The 26,414-nt window shown below is 50.7% G+C and overlaps 2 protein-coding genes across 6 annotated transcripts; one reads left to right on the plus strand and one right to left on the minus strand.

Moving 5' to 3' along the window:
• Nucleotides 1–1,420: 1,420 nt before the first annotated feature.
• On the plus strand, nt 1,421–26,324 carry IL17D (interleukin 17D). 4 transcript variants are annotated; one of them, XM_063595911.1, is made up of 3 exons: nt 1,421–6,110; nt 6,786–7,081; nt 24,862–26,324. In XM_063595911.1, the coding sequence occupies exons 1-3, from the start codon at nt 6,096–6,098 to the stop codon at nt 25,178–25,180; spliced, it is 630 nt and encodes a 209-aa protein (XP_063451981.1). In that variant the 5' UTR covers nt 1,421–6,095; the 3' UTR covers nt 25,181–26,324. The 4 variants fall into 4 exon arrangements, with proteins under 4 accessions (XP_063451981.1, XP_063451980.1, XP_054953127.2 ...); XM_063595910.1 differs by lacking the exon at nt 24,862–26,324 and adding an exon at nt 23,300–24,854 and having other exon boundaries at nt 5,980–6,110; XM_055097152.2 differs by lacking the exons at nt 1,421–6,110; nt 24,862–26,324 and adding exons at nt 9,062–9,137; nt 16,566–23,290 and having other exon boundaries at nt 6,959–7,081.
• LOC134728828 (uncharacterized) lies at nt 7,399–14,037 on the minus strand. 2 transcript variants are annotated; one of them, XM_063595912.1, is made up of 3 exons: nt 13,926–14,037; nt 12,653–12,790; nt 7,399–8,322 (listed from the first exon to the last, which is right to left on the minus strand). In XM_063595912.1, exons 1-3 carry the CDS (start codon nt 14,005–14,007, stop codon nt 7,808–7,810), a joined length of 735 nt encoding a protein of 244 aa, XP_063451982.1. In that variant the 5' UTR covers nt 14,008–14,037; the 3' UTR covers nt 7,399–7,807. The 2 variants fall into 2 exon arrangements, with proteins under 2 accessions (XP_063451982.1, XP_063451983.1); XM_063595913.1 differs by lacking the exon at nt 13,926–14,037 and having other exon boundaries at nt 7,403–8,322; nt 12,653–12,872.
• Nucleotides 26,325–26,414: the final 90 nt, after the last annotated feature.

Below are 26,414 nucleotides of genomic sequence, written 5' to 3' on the forward strand. Positions count from 1 at the left end.
GTCTCTACAAAAAATTAAAAAATAAGCCAGGCACAGTGGCAAGTGCCTATTGTCCCAGCTATTTAGGAGGCTGAGGTGGGAGGATCACTTGAGCCCAAGAGTTTGAGGCTACAGTGAGCTATGATGGCACCACTGTACTCCAGTCTGAGTAGCAGAGCGTGACACTATCTCTAAAAATAAATAGATAAATAATAACTAATAGATAAATAAATAAAATGAAAATCACCACTTTGCAACCACCACAATATTAATTAATCCAAGCAAGAATCATCACTGACTGCTAAAGCAAGTGAAGGAAAGTTTGATGAGAATAGCATATTTACATAGCCCCAAAGTTTTCCCCCATGAATTACTTATTAATTATAAGAGGAAGAAAAATTTTATATTGGAGAAACCTGGTGGTACCTTAATCATGACCAAAGTGAACACAGCCAATAATGGGATGAATAAAATCCTTATGCCTCCTGATGTGAGACACTGAAAAGATATGAGATTACGTAGCCAATATTCCTGCCAAAAAAACTAACCTGAACCGAATCATGAAGAAATACCATAAACTGAAGAACATTTGACAAAATAACTAGCCTCTACTTTTCAAAAATGTCAAGGCCATGAAAGACAAAAAAATGTCTGAGGAACTGTTCCAGATTAAGGAAGACTAAAGCAGGCTGGGTTCAGTGACTCACACCCGTAATCTCAGGACTTTGGGAGGCCAAGGCGGCTGGATCGCTTGAGGATAGGAGTTCAAGACCAGCCTGGCCAACATAGCGGGAACCCCCATCTCTACTAAAAATACAAAAAATTAGCTGGGCCTGGTGGTGCATGCCTGTACTGCCAGCTTCTTGGGAGGCTGAAGAACGAGAATCAGTTTAATCCAGGAGGTGGAGATTGCAATGAGCCAAGATTGCACCACTGCACTCCAGCCTGGGCAACAGAGTGAGACTCTGTCAAAAAAACAAAAAAGGAAGGAAGGAGGGAGGGAGGGAAGGAAGGAAGGAAGGAAGGGAAGGAAGGAAGGAAGGAAGGAAGGAAGGAAGGAAGGAAGGAAGGAGAGAAGAGAGAAAGAGAGAAAGAAGGAAGGAAGGAAGGGGGGAGGGGAGGGAAGAGGAGGGGACGGAAGGGGAGAGAAGGGGAGGGGAGGGGAGAGGAAGGAAAACTAAAGAGACATGTCAACAAAATGTAATGCATGATCCTTGATGAGATCCTGGACTGGGGGAATTTTGCTTTAAGGGACATTAAAGAGACAGCTGGTGAAATAGGAATAGGAATGTACAGATGCTCCTCAACTTATGATGGGGCTGTGTCCTGATAAACCCATTGTTAAAAAACACCACACGTTGAAAATACATTTATTACTCTGTTATACCAGTCATAAAGATGAAAAATCATATAGCTTGAACTATCATTAAATCCAGATGCTCCTCGACTTACCATAGGGTTATGTCCCAATAAGCTTATCACAAAGTCAAACAATCATAATTGAACAATCATAAGCTGGAGACCATCTACATTAGATAAGTATTTGTAAAATGTCTTAATTTTTAGAATTGCACTACGGTTACATAAGTGAATGTCTTTGTTCCTGAGAAATACACACTGAGGTGCTGTGGGACAAAGGGTCCTGATTTCTGCAACTCGATGGCTCAGTGGTCCAGAAGAAAGCACAGTGAAAAAGCAATGTGGAGAAATGTGAACAAATAGTGGAACTCAGTGAAGGGTATGTGGAGTTCCTTCATATTCTTCTTACAACTTTTCTATAAGTCTGAAATTATTTCAAAATAAAAGTTTTTTTTTAAGCTAATGTAGCTGGGTGTGGTGGTGTACACCTGTAGTCCTAGCTACTCAAGAAGCTGAGGCAGGATGATGGCTTGAGTCCAGGGGCTCCAGGTTATAGTGGGCTATGATAGCACCACTGCACTCCAGCCTTGGTGACAGAGCAAGACCCCGTGCCTAAAAATAATAAATAAAAATAAAAAAGCTAATGGAGGACAAAATGTAATGATAAAAAATACTTGATTAATGCAAAGAAAGGCAGGTAAAGGAGAAATAAAGGAATAAAGAGCAGATGAACAAAGAGAAAACAAGCAGCAAGACAGGACTTAAACCTATTTATATTAGTAATTATGTTACATTAGTAATTATAAAAATGCAAACTCAATTACATTAATAATTAGTAAATGCTAGTTATGTTTAAAAATACAGCAAATGTAAACAGAATATTCCAGTTAAGTGACAAAGATTATCAGACTATTAAAAAACAAGACTCAACTATATGTTACTTACAAGAGACACATTTTAAATGCAGTCCTGCACCACATGACATCATTTCAGTCAAAAACAGACCACATATATGATGGTGGCCCCATAAAATTATAATACCAAATTTTTACTGTACCTTTTCTATGTTTAGATACACAAATACTTACTATTGTGTTACAATTGCCTACATTATGCAGTACAGTAACATGCTGTACAAGTTTGTAGCCTAGATGTGTTGTAGCCTAAACTACACCCCACAGAGCCGAGTTGTATAGTAGGCTATACTCAGTTTAAATACAACCTAGGGTGTTCACACAGCAACGAAATCACCTTACATTTCTCAGAATGCATCCCTGTTGGTAAAAGACATGTGACTGTCTAAAGGCACAGATAGGTTGAAAAAGAAAGGATAGAAAAAGAATGCTCATCAAGGCCGGGCGTGGCAACTCACTCCTGTAATCCCAGCACTTTGGGAGGCCAAGGCCGGTGGATCGCCTGAGGTCAGGAGTTTGAGACCAGCCCGGTCAACATGGTGAAACCCTCCCTGTCTCTACTAAAAATTCAAAAATTAGCCCAGCATGGTGGCACGTGTCTATATTCCCAGTTACTCGAGAGGCTGAGGCAGGAGAATAGCTTTAACCCGGGAGGCGGGGGTTGCAGTGAGCCGAGATCACACCACCGCACTCCAGCCTGGGCAATGAGTTAAACTTCATCTCAAAAATAAAACAAAATAAAAATTCAGAACCTTTGCTGTAAAGGGGAGTCAAGTGGGACCTGGGGTCAAGAAAGGGTTTATCAAATGCATCAGGAAAGAAGGTGGGAGACATCAGACTGGGTGGGAGTAAGTCAGTGCATTTGCTGGTTGGAAGAAATGTAAAAGCTCTCATCTGTGGTCTGTGGAAGGTGTGAGGAACGAATTGGGCAGTAGAGACTTGAGGAAAGAGAATATGTAGATTAGTGATACTGGAAGAAGACCATAACTGCAGAGGTGTAATACGATACTTATGTTGAATGTTAATCTGAGATTTGTGGTCATAACTCAGAACTGAGTCTACTCAGCTCAGTTGTATGATTTTTAAGAGTTGGGATTCTAGGCAAGTACAACAGAGAAAAAAGGAGAAAGGGATTAAGTAAGGGTGTTTGCAAGGGTGTGGTGACAGTGTCGAACTGTGAAATCTAAACTAGACAAAGGACATAAGGACTCAAGGGTGGAATGGTTAGTGAGAAGTGGGAGAAGGCTGGATGACGGCAGAAAACTGCAGGAGTGGGCGAAAACAGAAGGCACCTGTGTCAAGGAATAGGATATTTGAAATCAGATGTTCGGCTGTATTGCAGTTATTGGTGATGATGAAACCTTGGATATGACCCTATGACTTGACAGTTGAGATGAGATGGGAAATAAAGACAATTGGGGCTAACGTAGTCACTTGGAAATCAGCATGTTAAATTGTCTCTGTGGAGGTTAAGGTGCCAGGAATGATCAGCAGGAATAGTGGTAGATCCAAGTGCTAAAATCAGTGAATCAAGGGAGTGACCAGGAAGGTGACAGCAATGAGAGCGCTATCAGTAGGAACATCCAAGCACAGTTTTTTTTTTTTTTGAGACGAAGTCTAGCTCTGTTGCCCAGGCTGGAGGGCAGTGGTGCAATCTCGGCTCAATGCAACCTCCGCCTCCCGGGTCCAAGCGATTCTTCTGCCTCAGCCTCCTGAGTAGCTGGGATTACAGGCATGCGCTACCACACCCGGCTTTTTGTATTTTTTTTTAGTAGAGACCCGGTTTCACCATGTTGGGCGGGCTGATCTCGAACTCCTGACCTCGTTATCCGCCCGCCTAAGCCTCCCAAAGTGCTGGGATTACAGGCGTGAGCCACCATGCCCGGCCTCAAGGACAGCTCTTTAAGGAAGAGAAAGAGGTTTGGGTAGATACGAACATCAGTAACCCAAGATTATTAGTATGGAAGGAGCCAACCACACACCGGCTTTTGGAGTTACGGTGCCTAAGGATGATTTAAAAGATTTTCCCCAACAGCTTGCCCCATGCTAAGCAGTCTTGCAGCTGTGCTGGTATTGGGTGTGCTGAGTAAACCAGGGGATGAGGGACAGGAGAGGCTTCAAATGAAGCTTGCGTGGCCACATTACAGATATGTTGGTTTTAAGGGAACACGATGAGCCTGCTTTTGAGTATGTTGTTCCCTTTTTTTCACTTGTATGTCTTAGGTTTGAACTTATTAACATGCTTATTTTGCATCTTCACAAATATGTTGAAATTTGAGGGGAACTCATAAACATTTGCACCTATTTATAAGACTTTTTCTCAACTGATTAGTCTCACAAATATCAACTTTGTTCTGCCAAATAGGTGGGCATTTTCAGTCATTTGTGATCTTTCACAAAATGAAAACTGCTGGAAAGTAAATATTTTCCTTCCCACTTCCAAAGTAATCCGGGGGGGTGGTGAGGAAGAGAGAAGCTGCCATGTTACCAGACAGTGGAAAATACTTTGTTGAATAACATACAGAACTAAGTCTGGTACCACGTCACCTCATATAGGAATGGATGCTGAAATGAGACAGACTGAGTATTTCTATGAAACTCTCATAATGATACTCTCTTAAAAGCCTCCCACGCTTCCTTTTTTCCAATAAAAAATAAGCAGTATTTGAGTACTGAAACCTTTATTCCCATTTTACTGGAAACAAAGAACATGAACAATTTACTAGTCAGAGAAAAAGTGTTTTATAACCCAAAACAAATATTTGCCAAGAGCTGTAAATTGCTTAAATAGCTTAAACTGGAGATTTCAGTGAGATTTTTAGCAGTAGATTACTAAGCTCCTTAGTTATAGAACATTCAATGCATAGGAAAGTGTTTTTCCTACAAAGCATAACTGAAATGTAGTTTAACTAATGGTTTACAATTCAGTCAAATACCAAAGCTGCAAACCATTTAGGGAGTCATCAATTACATATTTTGTACACTTTCAAAAAGCTTACAGCTGGGATGGGTTGTTTATTTTCAAAGCATGACTGCTTTAAAATGATCATATTCATTAGCCTGCCACCTAGGAAGCATTAAGCATTTACTTGCAGAATGAACAAACGAGCACGTTGTCTTGTGTTATGAAGTATATAATATAGTTCGTTTTAGTTTCTTCATTCGCAGACTATCAGGCTCATTTCACGTGACTGCTTGCACTTAGAACTGAGTTATCACGGAGTAGGAACTCTCCAACATCGTCGTCATAGACCAAGAGATGCCCATGAACAGCCATGAAAGTGCCAGTCAGGGAAGTATTCAGTGCTTTGTTGTAGAGTTGTTGGATAGAGGCACAGGATCATTTCATGTTGTTGAGGAGAAAGGAGCAACAGCCTCCTCCCACCTTATTAAAAATAGAGATTTAAAAAAATCTCTAATTTCCTCGAAGTACAGAATCTCAAGAGGTAGCTCTAAGGAGAATCCCTCTGGGTTTGAGCGCATTCCTCTTCCAGGGGGCCTATTCTTGGACTGCTTTCCTTAATAGAGAAATCTCTCTGAGCCAAAATCGGCCTCCCCCAACTCCATCCTGTCGGCCCCACTTTTCTGCTCCGGAGACTTCCAGGCCAGTCCCCACTCCTCCTTCAGCCAGTCGGGCCCGCACCCGCGCCCGGCAGGGCCAGCCCTCTCCTCCTCCTGCGTGGCGCGGCACAGGCCCTGAGCGCGCGACCCCAGGCCCTGGGCGCCCCGCCGCATGCTCGAGGCTGGAAGCCCCACTTTGCGTCGCCCTTCGGCTTATTCCGCTCAAGAGCCGCCGCGTCGCCGCATCTCGGCGCGAATCTGAAAGCGCTTTCGGGGGAGAAGATGTTGGGGGCACTGGTGAGTACACTGCACAAGTGACAAAATGTTTTCAGCTCCTGGAGGCGAAAGGTGCAGAGTCGCTCTGTGTCCGTGAGGCCGGGCGGCGACCTCGCTCAGTCGGCTTCTCGGTCCGAGTCCCCGGGTACGAGGAAAGACCACAGGGGGCTTCTCGCGGAAAAGCGTGCCGCGGACCCTGCGCGGGCTGGCTGGGGAGGGCGGATGACGAGGCGCAGGGGCAAGGGTGGATCTGCGAGGCGGCGGGTCAGGGCGTCTCTGGCTCCGGGGCTCCCTCGCTGGCGGCGGCGCAGGGATGGCGCGCCCGGGGGTGAGGGTGCGGCGGGTCACAAGCACTCGCAGCCCGCGGCGCAGCAACCCGGCAGGCACACGCACACGTGCACGCGCGCCCCGCACCCGCCCCCCGTGCGGCCCCCGGCTCGGGGCGGCGGCGGCGGCGGGGGCCGGGGGCGCGCGGGCCGGCGCCGGGCTGGGCCCCGGGGACCCCGCGGGCGGCGGGCAGGCGGGGAGGGCGCTCTGGGGCCCGCCCGCGCGGCTCCCATCCTCCGGGCCGGCCTCTGGCTCCGCGGGGCGAGGGGAGGCGCCCGCCGGCTCCGGGCGCCGCGGGCGGGACACGGGCGCGGGGCGCAGGCGGGCTCCTCCGGCGCGCTCGGACGCTGAGCGTGGCCTGTCCCTCAGGTCTGGATGCTGGTAGCCGGCTTCCTGCTGGCGCTGCCGCCGAGCTGGGCCGCGGGCGCCCCGAGGGCGGGCAGGCGCCCGGCGCGGCCGCGGGGCTGCGCGGACCGGCCAGAGGAGCTACTGGAGCAGCTGTACGGGCGCCTGGCGGCCGGCGTACTCAGCGCCTTCCACCACACGCTGCAGCTGGGGCCGCGTGAGCAGGCGCGCAACGCGAGCTGCCCGGCAGGGGGCAGGCCCGCCGACCGCCGCTTCCGGCCGCCCACCAACCTGCGCAGCGTGTCGCCCTGGGCCTACAGGTGAGCCGCGGGCGCGTCCTGGCGGGGCCGGGCAGGTGGGGAGGGCAGGGCTGGGCGGGCAGAGTGGGTGGGGCCGGGCCGAGGCCGGGCGGGCGGGGAGGGTGGGGCGGGGAAGGGGAGGTGGTTGGGGCGGGGCGACGCGGAGGGGGCGTGGCACGCGGGGCAAGGCGGAGCAGGTAGGGGTAGGGTGGTGCGGGGCGAGACAGGGTAGGGTACGGTGGGGTGGGGTGGGGTGGGGTGCGGGGGGCGCTGCGATGAGGCGGGGTGGGGCGGGGCAGTTGGAGCACCGGGGGGCAATTCCTAAACCGCGAAGGCCCACCCCCACCACCTCCCTTGAAGGAGTCCTGCTTCCCCTCTTTACCCTCCAGTATTTCCTATGCAACACATATCTCTTGAACACCTCATCTCCTCCAGGTTGGATGGGTCCGCAAGGCACTAGCCGGGGACCCTTCCGTGATGTGGACACAGTGATGTGGACCGTACTCTGCACAGGGGGCCCGGGGAGGTGCTGCTGGGGGGTGCGCGGTACTATCCACATATTTCCTGAGTGCCCCTGTGGTCCAGAGGCTGCTGGAGTGGAGCCCTGGGAAGCGCCCTCTAAGCCCCTCTAGTTTAATAGCCTAAGGAAGGAGTGGGGATAATTGGGAAAGAAACCACACCATCAGGCAGTGCATGAAGTGACATGAACAGTTTCGAGAGTATTTTGGTCTTGGAACAGAGGTCATTTCAGAAGAAAGGGACAGCCTGCAGAAGGGGAAGGCTGGAGAAGTTGGGGGCGTGTAGGCAGGGTGCCGCAGTGTCCTCAGCAAGCACCTGTGACCGTCTTCCCTCTAGCTGGAGCAGGAGGAGCTGCCCTAGGGGGCAAGGCCTCCCAGGGCCACAGAGGTCAAGAAAGGCTTCGTGAAAGAGCTGAATCTTGATGGAGGAGAGCAAGTCGCCTACAAAGGCAGTGCTGAGGGAAGGGACAGCTGATAGCAAGCGGGAACAAAGCGCTTGGAAAATGGGGAGAGCCACAAGGCGAGCGGGGGCGGTGGGGGGGGGGGGGCGTAGGCGAGGTGTTTGCCTGTGGGGTGGGCATCGATGTGAGGCTGGAGACAGGCGCAGGAGCTGGATCCCCGCCTTGTCAGCAGTGCGGAGCTTCACCCTCACGCCTGGAATCCCAGCACTTTGGGAGGCCGAAGCAGGAGGATTTAAGTCCAGGAGTTCGAGACCAGCCTGGGAAACATAGCGAGATCCCATTTCTGCAAACAATTTTTAAGGATTAGCGAAATGTGGTGGCACGTGCCTGTGGTCCCAGCTACTCCAGAGGCTTAAGTGGGAGGATAGATTGAGCCCGGGAGGTTCAGGCTGCAGTGAGCTGTGGTGGCGCCACTGCCTTCCAACCTGCGTGACAAAGCGAGACCCCGTCTCTAAAATAAAAATTAAAGAAAAAAAAAGTCTTGACACTTGAAATGGAGGAAGCCATACAGCCACTCTGGTTTAGGAGGGTGTCCCAATGGGGCATGGATTGGACAATGCTCTCCAGCACTTCCATCCAAAGGACCTAGGGCTTCACTCAGGCAGCGCGGTGGGAAGGGGAGACTAGGATCAGCGTGAAAGATGCTCATTAAAGAAGACAAGTGCTGTGGAGAGTCAGAGGAAATGTGATGATTTTGTCTAAAACGCATCTGGGCTTTCCTGGAGCCTCTCCCTGCCGGCTGCTGGGTAGGGAGATTTCCTTTTACTCAACAACACACAGGACCCCTATGCTGTCCTGGGAAGCCAAGTTTTAGGGCCTCCTGCCTCCTGGCTACTCTGCAGAGGACCAAGCTCACTGTGGCAGAGCCCCCTCAGAGCCCCTGCCCACGGGGAAGTTGGGTGGGACCCCTCCCGCCCTTCTCACTCCTGTCCTTCAGCTGGAGCCTGCAGGGCACACACATGGCACCATTCATTCTGGTGTCTTGGTGCTCTTGCTTTTCCTCTCTCTTCCTCCATTTCCAGGACCCGAAGGGATGGACTACAGCATTCTTCTTTCTCTAACCTCGTGTTATGCTTCTGATATACCAAATAGGATTTGGTATGTATATATATATATCAAATACCAAATACCACATGAGGAATCTCTCAGAACCAGAGATTAATTTCTCTGGACAGAAGCTGCTGGCCCTGCTTTCTATAGCAGATTCGAACTCTCAGGCAAACCCGTGGCTCCCCACAGGCTGGGCCAAGGGCCTAAGAGTAGTATATAGCCTCCCAAAGGCATGTCTCTCGTGTTTCTGGCTTGGGTTGTTGATGGTATTTGAGCAAAATGAGAAAATACACTTAGGAACAAGTGTTGTGGGAGGAAATAATGAATTTAGTATCAAGCCTGTTGAGTTTTGCCTGCCTGAAAGGCGTACAGGTGACAATGACTGGTTGGAGCTCAGGAGACAGAGCAGGGCTGGAGGACACATTGAGAGTTAGCAGCGCTGGCATTCTGTGTGTGGGAAGTTAAATTGAGTTGCCCTTGCTACAGATGACGCCTATGTCGCCCCAGGCAGGATCTGGGAGCCGAGGGAGGTTATGGATAAGAATGACACACAGGGTTCGGGGATCGTGGTCTGGGCCACCCAGATCTGCCCACATGTGGAACCTCAGTGCTGGGTGGTCCCAGGAGCAGGAGTGGCAGCTGCAGCAGGGTGGCTGAAGGTGTCATGTGCATCATTTTTCATATTATTTAGCAACAGTGATGAGATCACTCCCCATGGGCAAACGGAGGTGGGTGGCTTATATTTGCTGAAGGAAGGACAGTCTTCAGGGGATGGCTGCTGGGCTGGGACTCCAGATTGCTGACTGCCAAAGCTGCTCCTGCATTTTCCTGCCAGGAGAGCCCTCTCTGCCTCCCTCCAATCACCTCTCACCATCTTTTGGGTTATTGGGAAGATTAGAAAAAGTGAGACCCAGCCAGGCCCAGTGGCTCACCTGTAAATCCCCAGCTACTCAGGAGGTGGAGGTGGGAGGATCACTTGAGCCCAGGAGTTTGAGACCAGCCTGGGCAACATAGTATGAGACTTATCACTACAAAAAAAACAGCCAGGTGTGGTCATGTTTGCCTGTGGTCCCAGCTACTTGGGAAGTTTGAGCCAGGGAGGCTGAGGCTGTAGTGAACTATGATTGTGCCTCTGCACTCCGGCCTGGGCAACAGAGTGAGAACTTGTCTCAAAAAAAAAAAAAAAAAAAGGAAAAGAAATAGTGAGCCAATGGAAGTGTGGAGCCTCTACTAAAAGATGTTGTGGAAGGACAGGCTTTTTCTTTTAGACAGAATCTCGCTCTGCCACCCAGCCTGGAGTGCAGTGACACAGACAGATCAATGCAGCCTTGACCTCCTAGGCTCAAGGGATCCTCCTACCTCAGCCTCCCATGTAGCTGAGACCACAGGTGCGCACCACCACATGCAGCGAGTTTTTTTGTTTTGTTTTTTAGAGATGGGGGCCTCACTTTGTCGCCCAGGTTCGTCTTGAAGTCCTGGGCTCAAGTGACCCTCCTGTCTCAGCCTCTCATAGTGCTGGGATTACAGGCGTAAGCCACAGTGCCAGGCCAGGGCTTGTTCCTTGGTGGAGTGTCTGAGGGTGGGGCCTGGGTAGAGGAGTGCCCACCTGCAGGCTGGGCACAGGGTCAGGTGGTATTTCTTTCTTTCTTTCTTTTGAGACAGGGTTTTGCTCTGTCACCCAGGCTGGAATGCAGTGGCATGATCTTGGCAGACTGCAACCTCCATCTCCTGGGTTCAAGCAATTCTCCTGTCTCAGTTTCTGGAGTAGCTGGGATTACAGGTGCATGCCACCACGCCCAGCTAATTTTTGTATTTTTAGTAGAGATGAGGTTTCGCCATGTTGGCCAGGCTGGTCTCGAACTCCTGGCCTCAAGTGATCTGCCTGCCTTGGCCTCCTAAAGTGCTGGGATTACAGGCCCAAGCCACCACGTCCTAAAGGCACAGCAGTCAGAGAGAATGCTGAGAAAGACAGATAGGGAGATGGACTGAACGTCAGGAGTACTGATGGGCACAGGAAGGATCACTTTAGGTGGATAAGTTTTACAGTAGGCATTTGGAAGATGGCTTTCCATACGGATGGAATGGAGACCTGGGTCATTCAGTAAATGGTGTTGGGACAGCCTGGGCCTCACTCCTCTGTGAAAATGAATTGCAGATGAATCAAAGATTTAAATGTAAAAAAACCACAAAAGCAGAGAAAAACACAAGCAATTATATTTATAATCTTGGAGTGGAGGAGGCCCTATTTAGCTGCTCACAGTCCCCAAAAGTCACAGAAGACAAGATTGAGAAATGAAGTTACATAATTATACACCCTTTCTTCTTGGTAAAGTAAAATAAGAACAATACAAGGGCAAACTGGGAAAAAATGTTTGCAACCCAAGTCACAAAGAGCTCATTCCTAAAGAGCTCCCACAAATCAGTAAGAAAAGGACCAGTGACCGCCGGGTGCGGTGGCTCACGCCTGTAATCCCAGCACTTTGGGAGGCCGAGGCAGGAGGATCACGAGGTCAGGAGATTGAGACCATCCTGGCTAACATGGTGAAACCCCATCTCTACTAAAAATACAAAAAAAAAAAAAAAAAATTAGCCAGGAGTGGTGGTGGGCACCAGGAGGCAGAGCTTGCAGTGAGCTGAGATTGTACCACTGCACTCCAGCCTGGATGACACAGCGAGACTCTGTCTCAAAAAAAAAAAAAAAAGAAAGAAAAGGACCAGTGACATCATGGAAAGATGAGCAAAGATCGGGACTGTTCCCGGGGAAGGAAGGTCAAATGACTCAAATGCTTGACACAGAAAGCAACGCTAGCATCAGGCATAAGTGAAATGCATGTGGAGACTATACTAAGAAGCCCTTTTTTTTTTTTTTCCTGGCACCCAGCAGGCTACGTTGGCAAGGTTGTGAAGGAAAGGCATTCTCATCCAAGTACAGGGGTATGAATCAGCACAACTTTTATGGAGGGCAATTTGGTGTTAAATATCAAGATTTTAAATTCACACACCCTTTAACTTAGTATTTCCCCTTCAGACACACTTGCCCATGTGCCAAATGATATGTGTACAAGGATATGTGTTCACTGCTGTAATGGCAAGAGATTGGAAGCTACCTAAACATCCACCAACAGGCACCGAGTTAGATATTATACACTATAAGGAAGAATGGGGCAGCTCTAAAAGTCATAAGTGGATCAATCACTCACCAATACAAAGCGGGGAAAGGGGTATATAGCATGCTGCCATTTCTACGTTAAAAGGGAAAATATGACGTAATATGTACATACGACACATTCTGTGTTCAGCGCCTACACATATACGCACACAGGCATCCTTAGAACGTGGGTTCTGTGGTGCGTCTTATGAGGGTCTCTGGAGGCTGGAGTTGGGGAGGAGACCTACTTTTTACTCTTGTATCTGTTAAAGTTTTCTGCCGTGTGCACATATTCCTTATTTCAAAGACATGTTAGTTTTTAAGTTGAGAGCAGAAAGGGAATTTCTCCAACAACGAGAAAAAAGCAGATACTGAGAAAATGAAGCTTCAGCACAAACAACAGCCTGGGACATACCAAGGGCATTGGTTGAAGGGCACCGTTTGCTCTTAAAGGCTCTGGGGCTTCCTGAAGAGGCACTGCAGACATCTGGATGGATTTTCAGAGTTCCTGCGACTCCATGGCTGGTTTGTGCTCCTGGTGAGGAGCCCAGACCTGGAAAGATGAAGGCATTGGCCCCAGGTGACAGACAGGAAATAGTAGAGCCAGGAGTCATCCTGGACCTCTCTGGTTCCATCTAGCCCAAGTCCCACCCAGTGTGCTGTTAGAAAACAACATTCAGCTTCCAGAATACAAAAATATTTTTTCATTTACTTTGTGGCATAATGTTTGTTTCTCTTTAGCTTTAAAAACAAAAATGCCAAAAATAAAGTCAATTGGGTTGCTCAGCAAGTTTTTAAAAGTCAGATTGATATATTAAGAAATATGTTGTAAGAACACTGAGGTTTATTGAAGTTTAAGATATACGTCATTCATTTATGATGAAACCCCAAAGACAGGCTGGGCGCAGTGGCTCACGCCTGTAATCCCAGCGCTTTGGGAGGCCGAGGTGGGTGGATCACCTGAGGTCAGGAGTTCAAGACCAGCCTGAGCAACATGGAGAAACCCCATCTCTACTAAAAAACAAAAATAATAATACGAAATTAGCCGGGCATGGTGGCACATGCCTGTAATCCCAGCTACTTGGGAGGCTGAGGCAGGAGAATCACTTGAACCTGGGAGGCGGAGGTTGCAGTGAGCTGAGATTGCGCCACTGCACTCCAGCCTGGGCAACAAAAGCAAAACTCTGTCAAAAAAAAAAAAAAAAAAACCCAAAGATAAACACCTACCAGTACAGTACTCTGAATATTTTTTAACAGCTTATGTTTTCCAATTTTTGGTAGTCGTCTAAAGATAACTTTTCTCTAGGTTATGAATAATGTGCAATAATTTATTTTTAGGCCTTGTTACTTTTTTCTTTAACTCCTTTCCTCTGGACAATTCAAGAAACTACACCTAATTTATTTTACAGTAAACAACTCTGTGGATAGCTGTAGTCGGGAGGTAAACAAAGAAAAGGACAAGGAGTGTCCTAGGCTATTTTCTGCTGCCATCACAGATACCACAGAGGGGGTAATTTATAAAGAGTACAAGTTGGCCAGGCGTGGTGGCTCACGCCTGTAATCCCAGCACTTTGGGAGGCCGAGGTGGGTGGATCACTTGAGGTCAGGAATTCAAGACCAGCCTGACAACACAGAGAAACCCCAGCTCTACTACAAATACAAAATTAGCTGAGCGTGGTGGCACACACCTGTAATCCCAGCTACTCGGGAGGCTGAGGCAGGAGAATCACTTGAACCGGGGAGGTGGAGGTTGCAGTGAGCTGAGATCATGCCATTGCACTCCAGTCTGAGCAACAAGAGTGAAACTCTGTCTCAAAAAAAAAAAAAAAAAAAAAGTATAAGTTTATTTGGCTCATGGCTCTGGAGGCTGGAAAGCCCAAGGGTCTGGTGCTGGCATCTGGTGAGAGTCGTCCCACGCTGGAAGGTGGAAGCAAGTGACAGAGAGGGAAGGGCGGAACTCATCCTTTTACCAGGAACCCCTCCAAGGATGGCAGAGCCCTCCTGACCCAGTCGCCTCTTCAAGGCTCCGCCTCCCACACTGTTACCATGGCCACTGAGTTTTTAACACATGAGCTGTTGGAGGGACACAGACCATAGCAGAGAGTAAAGGAGAGTAGGGAGAACAGGGGACAGGAGGTCAAGTAACTTTCAAATAGACACCCTAGGTCACCAACGGCATTCGAAGAGGCCATGAGACCCTCCCCAGCAGCCCAGTGCAGGTACGGTTCAGGTACCCCGGCTGAAGGAAGCCGGTATTTTCCTGTGGAGAACCCAAGTACCAGAATTTCAGCAGATGACATTTGGGAAGAGGGGAAATCAGAAGAAAATAAATTCCCTTCAGGGATTTCATTTGAAAAGCGCCACCTTGGGATACAGATGTATAATAGCCAGGGACTGGAAGTCACCTGAATGACCGCCTATAGGCAGCTAGTCAGATAAAATGCTATACAGCTGTGAAGACTGGCGGCTCTCAGTGTACCTAAGGACATCCCCTGCTTACTAAATGTGCCCAAGTTCAGCTTCCAGTTACCTGTGGGCAGTTCAGCAATGGCCCATTCACTGCGACCTGTTTCCCATGTGGGCTGTCCATTAATTATTCCACTTGACCGATATTGAAACCGAGGGTCACATTCATTCATCAAATATTGTCTGGGGGCTGGTGGGCAGGCCCCCTGGAATACAGCCAGGAACCACAGACCCTGACACTCCTCCTGCAGTCACAAGGTACTGTTCGCATCACTTTCTCTCCATCAAATCTTTTTTAAAAAATTTATCAAAGGGGTTATAACATTAGAGAGAGATTAGGAGTATAATGTTACAGAAAGTTATCCTCACTACAGCTATCCTTCTTGTTAAGACTCCAGGCCGGGTGCAGTGGCTCATGCCTGTAATCCCAGCACTTTGGGAGGCCGAGGCGGGTGGATCATATGAGGTCAGGAGTTCGAGACCAGCCTGACCAACATGGTGAAACCCCCATCTCTACTAAAAATACAAAATTAGCCGGGTGTGGTGGCGCACATCTGTAATCCCAGCTACTCAGGAGGCTAAGGCCAAGAGAATCGCTTGAACCCGGAAGGCGGAGGTTGCGGTGAGCCGAGATCGCGCCGTTGCACTCCAGCCTGGGTGGCAGAGCAAAACTACGTCTCAAAAACAAACTCCCATTTATCCTCTACCCCTTTAACAAATGCATGTCTCTCTTTTATGCACTTTCAAATGTGTGTGCCGACGCTAAAAAAAAAAAAAAAACCCCACCCTGCAGGCTGAGACCCCTATGGTACGCGCGTCCCCACTGCCTTGAGCACCGGCCGGCGAAGGTGTCTGCAGCGGCGTTTGTGGCCGACAGGGGGCAGCACGGCGCCAGCGTCCTCGCCCCGCGCACTGGCTGCCCGGGCCGGCCCACCGCGTGGTCTGTGGAATTTGGGGATGGGAGGTGCTTTTCTTTCTTCTCTTTCTTTCTCTTTTTTCTTTTTTCCTTTCTTTTCTTTCCTTCCTTCCTTCCTCCCTCCCTCCCTTCTTTCCTTCCTCTCTCCCTCCCTCCCTTCTTTCCTTCCTCCCTCCCTCTTTCTTTTTTATAACGTTTTTCCTTGGGTCCCTGCTTCCAAACTGGGTTATTTTCTAATGTCTTAAAGCAAACTAAGCCACGCCTTCACGGAGTCTCTGTACATAGTACATGAGCACAGGTGCAGTGTCCTTTCGCCGCCATCCTCTAATGACAACGCTTTGTTGAGAAAACGAGGGCGTTAGAGAAAGGAAGAGTGAAGGACAGAGGGCTCTGCTGCCTGGCTGGGAAGGTCTCAGTCACAGCCTGTGAGACGGCCGGCGGGACATTGTTCATCCTCATTCATTCTTGGAGAAAAAGAGACACACATTGTTTAAAGCAGCTTATTTAAGAAATGTTGGTATTTTCCCCTAAAATGTTTGTATGCATAAATGACCTTGAACTGGCCAAGGTACAGCACAGACCCCGCTACTCCCCCCTTGCCCCAGCTTCTTAAAATACAGCAGGCTCTACTGCACCTATCACTGTTTCACAGGGTAAAAATAAAAGCATTGTCAGGAGCATTGTTATGGGATTAAAGTCTCTCGTTCTGAAAATAGGTATGTTCGTTTTGCTTTGATAGTTATTTTCCCCTTACTGCCTGGATTTTACTTTAGCATTCTTAGAGTAACTAGGGATGATGATAATATTTCATTCCATCAGCGCCTCTTGCAGTGCTCCTCACCTGAATAAAATGCATGTGCCCTAATGCCAACAGAATGATTTGGGCAAATTCAGGAAGTTCCACACATGCCATGAAGTGAAATTCCTCATGGTGTCTGTCTTCCAGAAGTGACACATGAAAAACTGGCAATGAGCACACTGCTCACTAAATAAGAGGCCAAAGAGAAAAGAATCTACCGGAAACTTCTGGAATTAAAGAGTCCAGGCTCATGTTGTGATAGTGATTATTCCTCATAACCAGTGTTGTGGCGACAACTGACTCACTGGCGGTCGGGTGGACTCCCCCCTTGGTGCGCACAGGCGCCTGCCCCAAGGACACACTTCAAAGATGGCTCTGAACCCAGATTCTGCAGCTTCCCCTGGGCGGAGAGTTAAGCCACCCCGTGGGCATGAGTCGTGTTTTTCCTTTGAAGAGATGTTTCCCAGCTGCAATGAATGTGTGGCATTTGCCATGACAAAAGAATAAAACCCTTCAAGAAATGTGGGTTCTCATTCTCATTTCTTTTTCTCCCTTTCCCTCTGTAAAACTTTTTTTTCTGAATTATCTTCCAAGTTCTTTTCCAAAACATTAGTCTTTCTCTCCTCTTCCCCTACCTCCCAGATGAACGAATTTCCCCAGAATAAATGGATTTCCTTGTTGTAGCCTCACTGTTTACCAAGTGCCTGGCTGGCTGCTAAATAGCCACAAACCGCACACCGCATCTGTTATTACCGTGAGGCTTAGGCAGCTTGGCTGTGGGGGGCAGTGCGGGCGGCTGGGCTAACCCAGGAGAGCTGGAAGACTTTGGACAAGTCTGCTACTCTGTTGGTGCCTCAGTTTCCTCACGAGTGAGAGGAGAGGGTGGGCAGGCTAAGCCTTCTTTTTCCTAATAGCCCTGAGCCAGCTCAGTTGGCAGAGGAGCCGGGTTCGTTCTGGAGCTCTGACCTTGATGTTAAGTTCAGGATTGCACCAAAGTCAACCTCAGTCCCCAGACAGGGGAGGACTGACCGCTAGTTCTCCTTGGCCTGGGGAAGCCAGTGGGGATCCGTGCCCTGGGCAGACCTCATTGCTATCCCAGGCTGATTTTTCCATGTCCTCTTTCATGAGAAATGCACGACTGATGTTTTCTTGTAGGGGCCAGAAAAGCATTTTTCAGAGCTTCTTGGCAGCACATATTGAAGATCTTTGGCTCCCTGGGGCCTTAGCGCATGGAAGGAGGGTGGAGCTGATGGGTCTGCTGGCCACGGCTTGGCAACAGGGAAGCTGTTTGTGGTCTCCAGTTACTCCCTGGCCAGCCAACAGAGCCCTACTATACCCGGCCCTGGCCCCACAGCCGGCCTGGCTGCACATAGTGCTTCCAACGTGGCGGTCCTGCCCCTTCCTTCCCCTGTGGTCTCAAAACCATTCCCCCTCCCAGCTGCTGGGCTTGCTCCAAAGGGAAAGTGAGAGATCGGAAGGCTAACACAAACCTGTCTTCGTGACTCATTACTTCTCTTAATCATAGAGACCAACTGGTCTATACCAGGACTGTCTATTAGAATTATCTGGGGAGGTTTTAAAAAAGACCAGCCCCCCGCACCACTCTAGAGCAATTGATTCAGAATCTCTGGGGGTGGGGGGGACACTGATTACTATTTTTTATAAGCTCATTTGTGTGCCTCCAGGGAAGCCATCCCATTGGCAACACTGATTGCTTACTGGGTTAATAATGACCTTATGTACTCATTAGAGGAAATGTAGAAGTCCTGGGCCGGTATGGTCATGAAATTCACACCCACTTGGGAAATGCAATCATCCAATTGTTTGCCATCAGCTGCAAATCGATAGATAGATCGGAGCTTAGCCAATGGCTAGCTAGCCTTTAGGGATAGCGCTTACGTTGTTGACTGTGCAGCCAGAAATGGGTTTCTGCTGATTCATTTGAATCAGTGACTCCCCAGCTTAAATGAGTGAAACAGATCACTTGGACAGCTTGTTAGTGTGGAGAGCTTCCGACTCCTTGGGTGTAGTGTTAAGTCTGAGAATTTGCATTAAAAATTTTTTTTAACTTAAAAGTTTTATTTTGAAATATAGATATATCTATACATCTTTTTTTGTTTTTATTTTTTTGAGACAGAGTTACACTCTGTCACCCAGACTGGAGTGCAGTGGCGTGATCATGGCTCACTGCAGCCTCGACCTCCCAGGCTCAAGGGATCCTCCCACCTCAGCCTAAGGAACTAGGACTACAGGCACGCACCACGACGCCTGGCTCATTTTTATTCTTTTACATATTTTTTGTAGAGATAGAGTCTCACTGTTGCCCAGGCTGGTCTCAAACTCCTGAGCTCAAGAGGCCTCCCAAAGTGCTGCGATTACAGGCATGAGCCACCGCGCCCGGCCAGAATCGACACTTTTAACAGGAGTCCCATATAGGCCTCATGCCGGTGGTCTGAAAACCACATTTTGGAAATCTTGTTTATGCCGCCTTCTTATCTCTTGCAAAGGTTAGTGTTTTTCACAGGACTCTCAGCTCTTGGAGAGGGATGCTACATGTCCCTCAGTGTCCCCAGAGGACGGCGGATGTCTTGGTATTACCATGGTTGTATAACGTCTTGAGATCTGCTGGCGTGAGTCTGCCCCCTCATTTCTTTTTCAAAATTGTCTTGAGTATTCTTGGCCCTTTTCTTCTCTCTCTATGAATTTTAGGATCAGCTTGCCAAGTTCTCAGAGAAATCTTTCTGGGATTTCGTTAGAATTGCACTGACTTTATAGATTAATTGGAATTTTCCAAGACCTTAGAGACTCAATGTATTGCCAGTGTCTTTTCTAAGCATAAAACATTGGTGAAAATGTCACATGATCAGTCCTGCCGTTAGGAAATTGTGGGAAGTGCTCATCAAATCCATCTCCTTCACTTTGCAAAGAACCAGGCAAGGTGGAGTTCTCTGCCCAAGGTTACTGGGTGGTGACTAAGTTGGGCTACAGTTTTAGATCCCAGACTCTTAATGGCTCCATCCTCCCCTTTTAAGAGAGTCTGCTGGGTTGAACTCATTGACCTTCGGATCTGGCGAGCCACGCTACCGAGGCAGGCTGTCTCCACAGACACATTTCGGTGCTTGTGGGTTCTAGCCAAGATTGGAGAAGGCATTGCCCCCACTTTGTTCCTGGGATGGGGTCTTTCAACTGCTGTGAGATAAACAGTCATCCTGAGCCCCTGCTGCTCTAAAATCATTTCATGTTTTGCAAGGTGGGAGGGTGAGCCACATCAAGGCACGTGTGCCAGCCAGCGCCCCAGCTATCCTTGGGCATCGGTTAGAGGACACATCAGGTGGCCCGATCCTCCCTCGGAATGTGTTCATTGTTTTCAGAGCTCCGGAGCCGCTTCAAATTGTTTCCTACCGCGTCCGGCCCCAGGGGCAGGGCTCTTTTTCTGTCTCTGCTGTCACATTCCTCTCCCAGCTCAGTTTCCATCACCTCTAATCATCCCTGGAGGACTCGTCCTTTGTTCCTGGATTAAGCCGGGCCACCTGTCACTCGCTCAAGCCAAGCTTCCCACGTGGCCAGGGACACTTCTGCGATCCCATCAGAGGGGAAAACTTGATGTGTTTCAAGAATGCCCTGGTGCCAAGCTTCTGCAGAGCAGCACGCAGAAAATGTGAAGACAAAAGAATGACTGCCCACAGGAGGCGCGGCACAGGGCAGAACTCTGCTCGGTTGCTTGTCCGTGTTTGGTAAGAGAAAAGGCTCCCGTTGCAGTTTCTTGCTGTTTCTTTTTGGTGGCAGCTTTCCTTAACCGAAAAGCACACCTAGCTGTTGATGTCCCCAGACTCCAGGCAGGAGGCTGGGGTGAGGGACTTCAGCTCTGAGTCTGTGCCAGCGAGGGCCCTAGGGCTTCTCTCATGACCTCTTTCCCAGGCCCCCCGCTGGATCCTTCCAAAGGCACAGGCCTTGTCTTTCTGCTTCTCTGGGACTGCAGGCCTCAAGCCCCCGCGCCCTGGGCAGCAGGGCATGGTAGATGCACGGCACCCCCCTTAGCGGCACCTTCCCATTGTGAGAGAACTGCCTGAAACCCGCCCCTGTTCATGCCTCTGATCTCCCATGGCCCAGGCAGCCATGGGGGGAGGTGTCTTGTCAGAGGCCTTAGCCCAGAGGCATCCCAGCGGCGGGGGCAATTTCAGTCCCAAGTCCAGTGCAGGGCTGCGCTGTATATTTTTAGGCGGATGAAACTCTGACCCTCACTGCATCCAAGTGACTGTCAGTTATCACCTACAAAACTACCGGGGGTGACGCCTGAGTGACAGTTGTTCATGAAGAACCCAAACGATGGTGAAATATGAGCAGTTACCTACATACCGAGGGCACGGAAAGACCAGTCCCAGGTGACGAGAACTCAGAGGGCCGGGCGATGCCCTCACGTCACTCACCCCACCCGTGAAGAGACTGAGTCCACAGAGGAATGCCTGACCCGCCCGCCCGTCTTTGGTTTTCCTGCGGCACATCCTCGGTACTGTTCTGACAGCCTTTCCAAAACCACATCTCACGTGTGTGCAGCTGCCCGGTGCCCTTCATGAGTTTCCAGGAGCAAGATCACATACAGACTAACTGCTGTGGTCTCCAGGGCTCCTGTGCACTTCTCAAATAGCTCACCATGACTCCAGCCTGCTGCATGCCGCGTGCGAGTGAGCACGCAACCTGTCCATGCTTACACACACGCCCACAGATGCCCACGCTCACATGCACCTGCCCACTTACACACACACATGCCTACGCTCACACACATACGTGCCCGTGCTCACACCCGCCCATGCTCACACACCCACACACACCTGCCCACGCTCACACCTGCCCCCACACACCTGCCCACACTCAGACACACTTGCCCCCGTCACCCACACACGCCCACGCTCACACACACCTGCCCGTGCTCACACACCCGCCCATGCTCACACCCACACATACCTGCCCATGCTCACACCTGCCCCCACACACCTGCCCACACTCAGACACACCTGCTCCCTCACACACACGCCCACGCTCACACACCTGCCCACGTACACACCCACACATGCCCACGCTCACACACACCTGCCCACTTACATGCCCACGCTCACACACCTGCCCACTTACACACGCCCACACTCACACACCTGCCCACTTACACACGCCCACGCTCACACACCTGCCCACTTACACACATGCCCATGCTCACACACCTGCCCACTTACACACATGCCCACGCTCACACACCTGCCCACTTACATACATGCCCACGCTCACACACACCTGCCCACTTACACACGCCCACGCTCACACACACACCTGCCCACTTACACACATGCCCACGCTCACACACCTGCCCACTTACACACATGCCCACACTCACGCACACCTGCCCACTTACGCCCACGCTCACACACACACCTGCCCACTTACATGCCCATGCTCAAACACACACCTGCCCACTTACACACACCTGCCCCCACACACACCTGCCCACTTACACACGCCCACACTCACACACACACCTGCCCACTTACATGGCTACGTTCACACACACCTGCCCGTGCTCCCACACCCGCCCATGCTCACACACCCACACACCTGCCCACGCTCACACCTGCCCCCACACACCTGCCCACACTCAGACACACTTGCCCCCTCACCCACACACACGCCCACGCTCACACACACCTGCCCGTGCTCACACACCCGCCCATGCTCACACACCCACACACCTGCCCACGCTCACACCTGCCTTCACACACCTGCCCATGCTCAGACACACCTGCCCACTCACACCCACACATGCCCATGCTCACACATGCCCACACTCACACCCGTGCTCACACACCTGCCCCACACACACCTGCCCATGCTGACACACAACTACCCATGCTCACACCTGCCTATGCTCGCACACCTGCCCACACTCATCCACACACCTATCCACACTTACGCACACCTGCCCATCACACACGCCTGCCCACACTCACAGATGCCCACACCCACACCTGCCCACTCACCTACACACACGCCCATGCTCACACGCACCTGCCCAAACATGCCCACACACACACCCACACCTGCCCACACTCAGACACCTGCCCACACTCACACCTGGCCACACTCAGATGCCCACACTCACCCACACACACCTGCCCATGCTCACACACATGCCCACGCTCACCCATCTGCCCACACACCTGCCCATGCTCACAGCTTCCCACACTCACACCTGACCACACCCACTTGCCCACGCTCACACACACCTGCCCACACACACCCACACACCTGCCATACACACATGCTCACACTCATGTTCACAGTCAAATTTCTGTATTGTCCTATAAATGCTTTTCTCTATTTTCTAATACTTCATTTTGAAATAATTTCAAACTAACACAACTATTGTGAAATTAGGACGAGTTCCCATATACCATTTACCTGGGTTCCCCAAATGTCAGCATCATCACTCAGCAAAATGCTGAGATCGGAAAATGAACAGACACGACATTGTTATCTGCCCCGCAGGCCTTCTTTAGGGGGTCCACAAATGCCCCTTTCTGCTCTAGGATCCAACCTCCAGCAGCCACTCGTTTTGTGGAATGTCCCTGAGTTTGGGTTGCATGTGTTTGATAAATGATTGTGCAGGTGGTGATACTGGGAGTGGAAGCGGCTGGCCTCATGTCACTGCGCCAGGACGGCAGGTGTGGGCCCAGCCAGGACACCCCCGGCTTGTGTTCCTCTACTCAAGGCGCTCGTGTAGGTTCCCTCCCTCTTGTTTTTCTCCTGGAACAACACGGGATATATCAAGTTTCCTACATTCCGTCCTTTGTTGGTCACGTCCTCATAGTGTCATTTCTCTCTATTTCTGGTAGCCTGGCTCCATCAGGTTCAAGTTCAGGTTTGACCCAGCCCCCTCAAGCCTCTGCCCTTCGTGGACTGAGGATGCACCCAGTCTCCACCATCAGCCTTCTCCCCGGGAAGTCGGTGTACTCTGCTCTCCTCTGCCTCTATTTGTTCTCCCTCCATGTGCCCCCGGAGACTATCATCTTATTTAACCACCATCTATCGGTGGACAACTTAAAACTCTGCCTTCAGCCAAGAGTTCCCTCTGCGGCTCCAGCCCATCTTCCCCCCCATAGTCTGAGGGATCTTTCTAAAATTCCATCTGAGGGACACTCTTTCTCGTTGTACTTCCTAGTGGTGACTGTCCCTTGACCCTATGCTTTGACATGAGACCTGTGAAAAAAAATTCTACAACTATTTGGTATGTTGGAGGGAAGCATGAATAAATGAAGTCAGATTGTGCTTTTTTGTTTTTGCTTCAGAGACAACTTGTTCATTTTGCAGGCGGTCCCCACTGCCCTCTCCGGTGCCTTCACCCTGGGCTCCCACCTCTGGGGCTCCACTGCCAGCAAGGCCACCTGGCCAAGCTCCTGATCCCTGCGCTGCCCCATCCTCTGGCCACCCCGACTGGAAGCCTTGGAGTCATTGCTGACTTTCTGTCCGACCTCATCCCCCACATTCAAACAGTGGACTAGTGCTTGGAAATGTCCCTCTGGGGTTCCGCAAGCACAAGAGGTGGCTGGGTGCAGTCCTGTGTCAGTCACCGGCTTCCTCTGATGGCAGCCTGGCCGGTGGCCTCGGGCTCTTCCTACACCAGACTACCTCCCTCCCAACCCCCCCCCTCCCCCGGCAGACTCCCTCCTTAGGTCCTGGCACGGAGGTGGCACTGGATCCATCTCCAATGGCGAGAACACACCATTTCTAGGCTCTTCACCTCCCAGGCGTGCTCTAGTCCCTCAGACACAAACGGAAGAAGAGGATCCTATGCCTTCCTGAGCCCCCGAACCTCATAGGCCACTGAGAGCTGGCACTTGGCACCAAATCTCCCTGATGGAGAAAGCTCTTGTCCTTCACTCCCGTGAAAGCCCTGCAGGCCTCTGGCTCCCGGCCCAGTCAGCACTGTCCGCCCCCAGCCCCTCTTTCTCTAGACCTGCCCCAAGCCTGTCCTTGAAACCCGCCCTACCTGCCCCCAGCCTAGGCCCCAGGTGGACGCTCCCCTCGGGGTCTGCAGAGCCTTGCCGGCGGGAAGCAGCGGCTCCGGGGCCCTAGGCAGACAGGGCGCCTCATTCTGTTCTGGTGGCACCTGTGGGCACCCGTGCAGGCGGCATAGATTTTATTTTTCTGCGCACATTAGCCCAGACTCTGGAAGTAGTTTTCCGGCCTGGCTCAGGGCTGGCTAGATGTGCCGTCATTTCAAATGTAAGGAAGCGCTGGGCAGATCTGTTGTCGGCGGGGGGCCTCGCACGCACGCGCCCGCAGGCGGAGGACAGGACAGTCCCCGAGGCCCTCCCCGGTGACTCTAACCAGGGATTTCAGCGCGCGGCGCGGGGCTGACCCCAGGCGTGACCTCACCCGTGCTCTCTCCCTGCAGAATCTCCTACGACCCGGCGAGGTACCCCAGGTACCTGCCTGAAGCCTACTGCCTGTGCCGGGGCTGCCTGACCGGGCTGTTCGGCGAGGAGGACGTGCGCTTCCGCAGCGCCCCTGTCTACATGCCCACCGTCGTCCTGCGCCGCACCCCCGCCTGCGCCGGCGGCCGTTCCGTCTACACCGAGGCCTACGTCACCATCCCCGTGGGCTGCACCTGCGTCCCCGAGCCGGAGAAGGACGCAGACAGCATCAACTCCAGCATCGACAAACAGGGCGCCAAGCTCCTGCTGGGCCCCAACGACGCGCCCGCTGGCCCCTGAGGCCGGTCCTGCCCCGGGAGGTCTCCCCGGCCCGCATCCCGAGGCGCCTAAGCTGGAGCCGCCTGGAGGGCTCGGTCGGCGACCTCTGAAGAGAGTGCACCGAGCAGACCAAGTGCCGGAGCACCAGCGCCGCCTTTCCATGGAGACTCGTAAGCAGCTTCATCTGACACGGGCATCCCTGGTTTGCTTTTAGCTACAAGCAAGCAGCGTGGCTGGAAGCTGATGGGAAACGACCCGGCACGGGCATCTTGTGTGCGGCCCGCATGGAGGGTTTGGAAAACTTCACGGAGGCTCCCAGAGGAGCCTCTCAGATCGGCTGCTGCGGGTGCAGGGCGTGACTCACCGCTGGGTGCTTGCCAAAGAGATAGGGACGCATATGCTTTTTAAAGCAATCTAAAAATAATAATAAGTATAGCGACTATATACCTACTTTTAAAATCAACTGTTTTGAATAGAGGCAGAGCTATTTTATATTATCAAATGAGAGCTACTCTGTTACATTTCTTAACATATAAACATTGTTTTTTACTTCTTCTGGTAGAATTTTTTTAAGCATAATTGGAATCCTTGGATAAATTTTGTAGCTGGTACACTCTGGCCTGGGTCTCTGAATTCAGCCTGTCACCGATGGCTGACTGATGAAATGGACACGTCTCATCTGACCCACTCTTCCTTCCACTGAAGGTCTTCACGGGCCTCCACGTGGACCAAAGGGATGCACAGGCGGCTCGCATGCCCCAGGGCCAGCTAAGAGTTCCAAAGATCTCAGATTTGGTTTTAGTCATGAGTACATAAACAGTCTCAAACTCTCACAATTTTCCCCCCTTTTGAAAGCCACTGGGGCCAATTTGTGGTTAAGAGGTGGTGAGATAAGAAGTGGAACGTGACATCTTTGCCAGTTGTCAGAAGAATCCAAGCAGGTATTGGCTTAGTTGTAAGGGCTTTAGGATCAGGCTGAATATGAGGACAAAGTGGGCCACGTTAGCATCTGCAGAGATCAATCTGGAGGCTTCTGTTTCTACATTCTGCCACGAGAGCTAGGTCCTTGATCTTTTCTTTAGATTGAAAGTCTGTCTCTGAACACAATTATTTGTAAAAGTTAGAAGTTCTTTTTAAATCATTAAAAGAGGCTTGCTGAAGGATACACTGGCTGTGTGTATTTATCTCAATTCTGCTTGATGGGCCAGACTAATTGTTAGAGGAAATCATATGTTACCTAAGGTCTTCACTTTAT

The sequence above is a fragment of the Pan paniscus genome, chromosome 14 (assembly GCF_029289425.2).
Source record: "Pan paniscus chromosome 14, NHGRI_mPanPan1-v2.0_pri, whole genome shotgun sequence".
Taxonomy (NCBI): Eukaryota; Metazoa; Chordata; class Mammalia; order Primates; family Hominidae; genus Pan; species Pan paniscus.

Excerpts from the sequence above, each read along its gene's own strand:
- LOC134728828 (XM_063595912.1), bottom strand. The coding sequence starts at position 14,007 with ATGATCTCAGCTCACTGCAACCTCCACCTCCCCGGTTCAAGTGATTCT. Across the intron at positions 12,791-13,925 it reads CCGAGTAGCTGGGATTACAG|GTCTGGGCTCCTCACCAGGA; the intron begins GTGTGTGCCACC and ends TCATCTTTCCAG. Across the intron at positions 8,323-12,652 it reads CCCTTCAACCAATGCCCTTG|AAATGGGATCTCGCTATGTT; the intron begins GTATGTCCCAGG and ends AATTGTTTGCAG.
- IL17D (XM_063595909.1), top strand. The coding sequence starts at position 21,070 with ATGACTCCAGCCTGCTGCATGCCGCGTGCGAGTGAGCACGCAACCTGT.